Here is a 7,551-nt window from a genome sequence, read left to right as displayed (position 1 = left end):
ACGGCCATTTTTCAGTCGAACGATCCAATTGAGCTGGTATTTACTGCTCACATCGATTCAGGTCACAGGTCACGTATAGTAAACGTTCTATCTGTTTGCAGCTTCATTACGTATCTAGATATTTTCTATAAACCTGATACAAGCAAACTCGAATCAATCTAAGCCATCTATATGAAATGGGCACGCAAATTGCGTACGCACAAATACACAGGCACATGAGTGTTCTGTTTTTCCTAATGATAGTCTTTTATCGATTTGTTAACGACATTTAAATAAGTCAACCATAGACCCAAATGGCAATGATACACTGCGCTAGCCGAGGTTTAAACCACAACTTATGGATATTGAAACATTCGTCTACATTAAGGCAACAATAACAAAAGCGCACTTATTAAGCACAAAAAAGCAACGTATTTAAATGAGCATAATGAAGTATTTTTTTTATTATGTTGTCTTCATTGTAAAGTCAGATCTAATACGCTATAGAGGTCGACGAAGCGCTATTCAAACAATAAAAGGACCCTGTGGACCCTGCATTTTTTGGAATACCTGTTTATTGTCGTGAGATTTTTGTGCCTTTCATGTGTTCGTGCGCTCTCTAATCACTTGTGGCTTTTATGTATGACTTCGTTTCGGTTTTATTTATTCAATACGCAGAGATTCTTCAATGTTTCGTCTGTTGCCAAAGCACTCCGCGGAGAAGGCGATCGAGTTATTACATTAGCTGCTGAATCTGCCACTTTCCTCCGTTATACATGTCGAGATGGTATTTTCTATGCTACGGATGTCTTCATCCTACAATGGCGTTGGTAAAATATGAAAACAGATCAAATATATGACACCTTATATATAACAGTTATCAAACCACATTTCTTGCCTTGTCCTATAATAATGTAAGTATGATAATAAATAAGACCCACAGCAACTGGCTATCAAACTTTTTTCCTTATTTTTCTTTGTTATTCCTCGTGAGACCGTATACCAAATAGGTTCTTCCAGGCTGTTCGCTTGCTGGCTCTTGTACTACTGCCATCTTTGCTATAAATGTACGAAAATTCGCAGAAGTAAAAAAAACTATGACTATCTTTGCATATATAGCTGGCACGGGGAAGGATAACTCTGTGCACCCTGTAATAAAGCCGAACAATTTCGCACAACTTAAAATTCTACTGCAAGCTTTAGCTTATATATAACAGATCCAGTCTCGAAACTTCTGACGTCTGACAATCTTCAGTATCTGCACTTGTCCATATTGCTGGCACGAGATAGTCGAGCGATGGTATCGCCAATCTCGGCGCGTTGATGTCGATGATAGTGGCAAACTTCATCTGTTCCTGTCTGTTTTCTTTTTGCCTTTTTTTTCCCAACTCTTTTTGCCCCTGATCAAAATCCTTCCCTGACACTTCTTCACTCGTGTACCGCCTTTATACTTTATGCACGCCGATACACTCGTTGACTAATCTACAGGATTATATGCTTTATGTCCCTGGCTCGTTCTGTGCCCCCTGATACAACGTGGGACGATAATGCGTATACTGCGCACACGATGTTTTGATCCGGCTCTAAAGTAAGCGGGAATAGAAAGCCATTTTCTCTTTTTGGATACTACTCGGGACGGTGCTATGTGAAGGAGTCATGTCACGCAACCATGGTCGGTTCTTCACGTCCGATGATACCGTTCCCACTCACTTACTTCCTATTCGTTGTGACAACGACGTATGGTACACGCCGATCGCGATAGACCGTTGAAGCAGTAACAACAGAAAGCGCAGCGGCGCAAAAGTCGTAGCGACAGCAGTAGGAACAGCATCGTGAGCTGGCCGCATTGTTCTCTATACATTCTGCCGCATTCTGTCTCAAATATTTTTGCCGTTGACAAGTAGTCAAGCAGGCTAGACGCGAGATGCGCTAGACAAGCTGGCTGGTAGTTGTTCTTAGGCCAGAGACCCTCTCTCTCATCGTCTTTTTCTTTTTCAAATGGAGCCTGAAAAGGCCTCGTTTTTTCCAGCTCAAAGCGAGGCACATTCTTACTATAGCAAAGTGTCCGACGCAAAAGCAGACGCGATAGCGCCAACAATAACGGCAACGTCAACGCAAAGCAACACCAGCCAGGACAAACAACCAAACGGTACTTCCTTCTTTTTTTCGCCTTTTCAGTTTCCGCTTTCGTTCGCTGTAAGTTTCATTCTCACCGACCACTACGACTACCAGCAGCAGTGCCTTTACCGCATCCGCCTCCCCTTTCGCCCGTCCGCTGCCTTTTACCTTTCCTACCGTTTTCAGTGAGTCTGCTTGCTGCGTGCCTTGACAAACCCAGACGTATTCTCACACACAAACATGCAGGCATTCGTATACAAACGCACAAGGGCCGACATACACACGAAATACGTTCCACCTCATGTCACTCTAACTTGAGGCGTTCTCAAGGTCTTTGAACGGCCGAATCTGAAGAAAACCATTTCCTTGCTGGCTGTCTTTGTCGACTTGTATATGGAGTGGAAAGTATTCCGTGTGTATGTGGGCCGTTGTGCATTTGTATGTGAGTGTCTGCTTGTTTGTGTGTGAGTAAAACGATTCGACAAACGAGAACTCGCCGGTCACCCTTGACGCTTATTTACGTGCCCTGGCTGCAAGCCTGTGCTCCCTATTACGGTGAGTGCTGCAGAGTTGGACTTCTAGGGAAGATTGACCAGAGTTCCGTGTCACTTCTAGTGAGGTACGTTACTTTACGACTGTTACGACCTTTAATTCTGTTGTTGGCGCTGACAGTATGAGTAAGCTATGATTCTACGACGACCCTCTCATCGGCTATTTTTCGACCCTACTATACACGAAAATAAAAAAGAGTCAGGGCAGCGAGCAAAAAATTGCTGCCACAACAAGGCCACGTATCCCGCTTCTACTAGCTAACAGATGAATGATCATTGTACATACTACAGCAGCAGCTCTAACGACACAGATCAAATACGAAAGGTGCCACTCCGATGTTGGGTGCCCCTCTTCACGGTCAATGGAAGAATGACCGAGTGACCGGCTGGAAACTGAGAAGAACAAGAACCACTCATGAAAAGAAAGCAAGAGAACTGAGACGGTACTGCCATTGAGCTCAAAATAACCGCCTTCTGTCTACAAGCTCGAGGTCTCTGACTGGAATTCAGTGGCCGGCCAGCGTAGCTGCAATACGCATACATAGACATTCGCTCAGTAGGGCGTATTTTACCCCAGCTATTTCTGTCGAGATCAGCTTTTATCAATTATAGCGCTATTAGAATGAACGATTAGACCGAGGCAAGGTCATCTACATATTGTGTCGAAAGTTTGCCCTACTCATTCTAAGCAAATGTTCCAATGGATTTATTTATTAGTAGGGTTACAATTCGTTTTCGAGCGTTTTACGTTGCTTTAGATATGTTACTATGCAGATTTTCTACTATCGAAACTTTGAAAAACATAGAGAACGTGTACGAGACGCTTGGGTATCTACGATATTAGGGGACCTGAATCAGAGTATCCACAACACCAAAATAAATTATTATTATTATTAGAGATCGACGTAGTTCCTAGTCAATTTAAAATATTGCAAAAAACAGTTGTTCCCAATACGTTAAATGTTAGAATGCTGCAGAGTCATGTATTGCAGTAGTACCTCGTCTACACAACATCCCGTGTGATGAAATGACGCTGACCACCTACAAAATCAGCACAATTGATGTCCATTACGGTGTTCAAATATGTGTTTCTTAGATGTTACCTCCAATCTTGCTGCCAAAAATTTCTCACTGTCTCTTTTAATTGCATAGTGCTGTACCAAGTCTATAATTGTCTCTTACAGAATAAATGATGTATTATAAAAACGTGAAAGGACGCGCGCTATAATTTCGCAGCGCACATTTCTTTAACGTGAACGTACCTGTATTGTTGGCTTAGTAAACGACGACGTTTCCCTTAAAGGACATAGCAGACTGGACTATATGGCTATATCGAAAAGTCTCAGCCAAAAAATCAAAGCATCACAAATGAATTGCCCTAAGGTAGCACGCACGATTCCTTAAATAATCCTACAGACTTAACCGTGTTCTGTAGTAAGACACACAGTTCGTTTGAAATATATAGAAATGCGAGCGACTGAGAGCGGAGCAGCTCATTAGGAATATAATCGATTCCGTAAGGAGCTTTAAGCGTGGTCCACAGGTTGAAACAGTTACTTCTTTGTCGCTAGGACCAATAGAAGGATTTGAAACCCCAGATAATCGACGCGAGCAAAACGATACTGTTGTCGTAAGCATAAAAAACGCTGTTAAACAGAAATCCTGATTGTCAACTCCGTTTGGTTTTCGTTTGAAAATAAACGTCCCGATACCCTTGTACGGCATGTGCGTGGTTTAGCACTGTTACAATGATCATCCACCCAAGCGAGCAAAAAGGCACAGGATGAAAGACGAGATTTGTCAGGTTGTTTTTTCAGTGGTCCCGAATCGGCCCTGTCCTAGCCAATCGTGAAAAAAAAATAGAAAAAGCCGAAGCAGAATAAGTTTGTTCATCCGCTTTGTCAAGTGAGATCGTTTTACAAATTATAGGAATAGGAAGTAGTGCCAATTTAATATCAAACGCTTTAGAAAAAAAATGGAATTACGGATCGTTTATGAAAATAACATCGAAGATTAAGAAAGGCGGCCAATCGAATCATTGATTTTCTCAGATGATTTCATGATTTTCAACCTAATCTGTAATTCACAGTTTTTAAAGGATCGATGACACGGTTGTGTAAATTTTACGCCGGTCAGTTTGCGGCATTACATATGGATGCTGCGCGGTCGGTCATACACAGACGTATAATACATGAGTTAGCATCTTGTCACACTGCTACCGTCTCGGCGTATGTGATGGAATGATGCAATGGTCGTATGGTGCGATAGACTCTATTTGGCATGCTGGCAGTGATCATGATTTCGAAATAGCGCTCGAAGTAGGTTTACGATATCGTTGAACTCACCCGTTGAGCATTAGCGAAGGTCAACTTGTAATTGGGGTCCCTAGAAAACTCCTCACAGATGCGGTTCACGGGATCCATTTCCGTTGTGCCGAGTTCAGGGAATCGTAGCTCAAAGGTCCTCTAAGTAGCGTACGAACAAAATAGCATTATTATGAATTTTTTCCAAAAAAAAGGTTGCAGAACCAGTGCAATGTGTAGGACTGCGCGCTTATATGAGACTGGCCTAGCATTGAAGCTCAGAGGAAACGACATGAAAATTGGCCCTAATTATGTGACTAGAGGTAAAATTAGTCGTAGCGCCAAGATAGCTTTAGCTTGTACAAAAGACGGTTTACTTTGAAGCGAGAGCATTTAAAAATCTACACTGGTTAACCGGATCAACTTTCCAAATAAAGAAATTGAACGAGATTTGTAAACAGTTATTATGGTTATGTATATCATATCATATAATTATTATGTGTTCTATACTTAAAGGGCAGTAAACGCAAACATTCGTTTTTAGCTCCATCACCAATTTGCTTGCTCGGTTTCCATTCCGTTTTATGAGTCTCATCCCTCTTTTTATTGCTTGCAAAGCCCAGGTCTCCGGCAAGATTCGCCATACAACTGCGTAAAAGATGGCAGCATACCCTGTTATGTTCATTGATCTGTTCTTCTGAGTCGCTATAGAAACGACACGCTTTACTTTCTTGTTGGTTACTTATATACTCCGCCTCGAAAACAGCGTTTCTAAGGAAACAAATATAAACTTCTAGTTCTATAGCATATTTTTAAAATCAAAATATCTCTGTACTCTGTTTGTATAAGTTCAATCAATTTCTTCCTTATTTTTCTTTTCGTTATCCCTATTGGCTTGTTTCCTTTTTTATCGATTTAGTGGCTGCCTCGGCAATCGCTTTTGTACGATTTAGCCAGTGTTACTATATTACTACCCGTTAAGTATGCTTTCTTCTGAATAGCTATAGCCCACGCATTACAGGCTTTTTTTTATGGCACTATCAGCAATGTAGAGTACGCTCGTTGTTGTCCTATTAACATCCTGTCCAGTCTTTATTTTTAGTCAAAGCAATTCGGATTAGTTTACTTAAAACAGTATCTCCACCACTTCCTTCCTCACCTTCGAAATACGTACCTCGTATAGTTCTGTCTTTCACTCTAAGTTTTCGACTTTTTTAAATATTGCTTTATATATCACTTATGTATTCGAAGTTACTTTACTACATTTCTCTAGTTATGACTGTGATTCACCAGAATAAAAAGCTCAAATGTTTCAGAATTCTTGTGTAAACACTTTGTACGGAATCGAGTGCCCCATAAAGGCATACTTCTCTGCGTGAGAACCTACTCTAATATCATCCGCTAGATTTTGCCTTGCGCAACGAATCACCATTTGGCGAGCCTGATCACTCGTGATATCTATAAATACTCAAAGACGAAACAAAGCCATAGGTTACGATGTGTTCGTAAAATCTATCTATACCGCTATAGCTTCGTGGAAGGAAGACTGAGTTAGGCTGACCACTCTAAGGCGTGAAGGTTTATCAAATCAAACCTCTATTGCTAATGACTAATTGCTAAATTACAGACGGCCATACTTGTCCAACCATGTTGGTTTGCTGGTTTTATAAAGTCATTATCTTAATCATATTTTTTTCTATTACGCAATCAAGCTATGTCATCAATCACGACCGAGCATCTACCACTGCGAAACAATTCGTATTCATATATATACATATATATAGCATGTTTCCGGAACATATTCATAGTGAAGGTGTCAATAGACATGGCGACGTTTTTCATAAACATTATTTCTATAGATAGAAGCTTAAGGTATTAAGCTAACTCGGTTTCGGTCACAGCACATTAGTGAGTACCCACCGCAAAGTCGCTTTAGAATTCCATGACAGGATCCGATGAAAAGAAAGGTAACGGCAAGTGCCATCCAGCGATGTGTAGCAAACACCAGCATCTTTAGTCCGACCTTGCGCGACGATTTTCAGTTCAGTTTATGCGATCGCCTACTATAACGGCCACTTTCAGCGGAGCTAATTTCGCATTTCTTCGAAGTTTAGTTGGACGCTTCATTTTATAAAGCGTCCATCCGTCCCAACTGCCCCCTGTCGCCGAAAATCTGACTTGCATCACTGTCGAGCGAACGTCTATGATTTTTGCCAATTTTCTTTTGTCTCCTCGGAATGGAAGTAACGATTGACTAATGGCCATCATCCTCGTAGCATGCTCGACCTAACATCATTACCATCAATACGAATAGCACGACTATGCGATCCTGTTGTTAGCAAACACTAATCAAAGCCTTCGTCCCACGTCGTTTTGGCCAGCGTTATTTCGGTGCAATCGACTGTGTCGTTTCTGGTCCAATTTCAATTTCGCTGCGCTAGGAACACTGTAAATACGCTCATTAACTATCGCCGTCGTCGTCGTCAGGATAAGTTGATCGATATAGAAATAGTTTCCAGTAGGCAGCGCGCAGCGTTTTACTCAGTTCTTCATGCCTGAATGGCGATACGTAATGGCGCTTCAAGCTACGTTTGGCAAAC

General features: G+C 41.5%; 1 protein-coding gene across 1 annotated transcript; it reads right to left on the bottom strand.

Annotated features, from left to right (window-relative positions):
- Nucleotides 1-413: 413 nt before the first annotated feature.
- LOC111258540 (uncharacterized) lies at nt 414-7,112 on the bottom strand. The gene is made up of 4 exons (XM_022829907.2): nt 6,872-7,112; nt 6,339-6,409; nt 4,994-5,113; nt 414-795 (listed from the first exon to the last, which is right to left on the bottom strand). Exons 1-4 carry the CDS (start codon nt 6,960-6,962, stop codon nt 721-723), a joined length of 357 nt encoding a protein of 118 aa, XP_022685642.1. The 5' UTR covers nt 6,963-7,112; the 3' UTR covers nt 414-720.
- Nucleotides 7,113-7,551: the final 439 nt, after the last annotated feature.

The sequence above is a fragment of the Varroa jacobsoni genome, unplaced genomic scaffold (genome assembly GCF_002532875.2).
Source record: "Varroa jacobsoni isolate VJ856 unplaced genomic scaffold, vjacob_1.0 scaffold_244, whole genome shotgun sequence".
NCBI lineage: Eukaryota > Metazoa > Arthropoda > Arachnida > Mesostigmata > Varroidae > Varroa > Varroa jacobsoni.
Note: the sequence above shows the minus strand (reverse complement) of the source record. Positions and strands in the feature narration are given on the sequence as shown.

Bases quoted from the DNA above. Each gene is read 5' to 3' on its own strand.
- LOC111258540 (XM_022829907.2), bottom strand. From the start codon at position 6,962: ATGCTGGTGTTTGCTACACATCGCTGGATGGCACTTGCCGTTACCTTT. The intron at 5,114-6,338 runs GTAGGTTCTCAC...TACGCTACTTAG, and splicing joins ATCTAGCGGATGATATTAGA to AGGACCTTTGAGCTACGATT. The intron at 796-4,993 runs GTGAGTTCAACG...ACGCCATTGTAG, and splicing joins CCTTCGCTAATGCTCAACGG to GATGAAGACATCCGTAGCAT.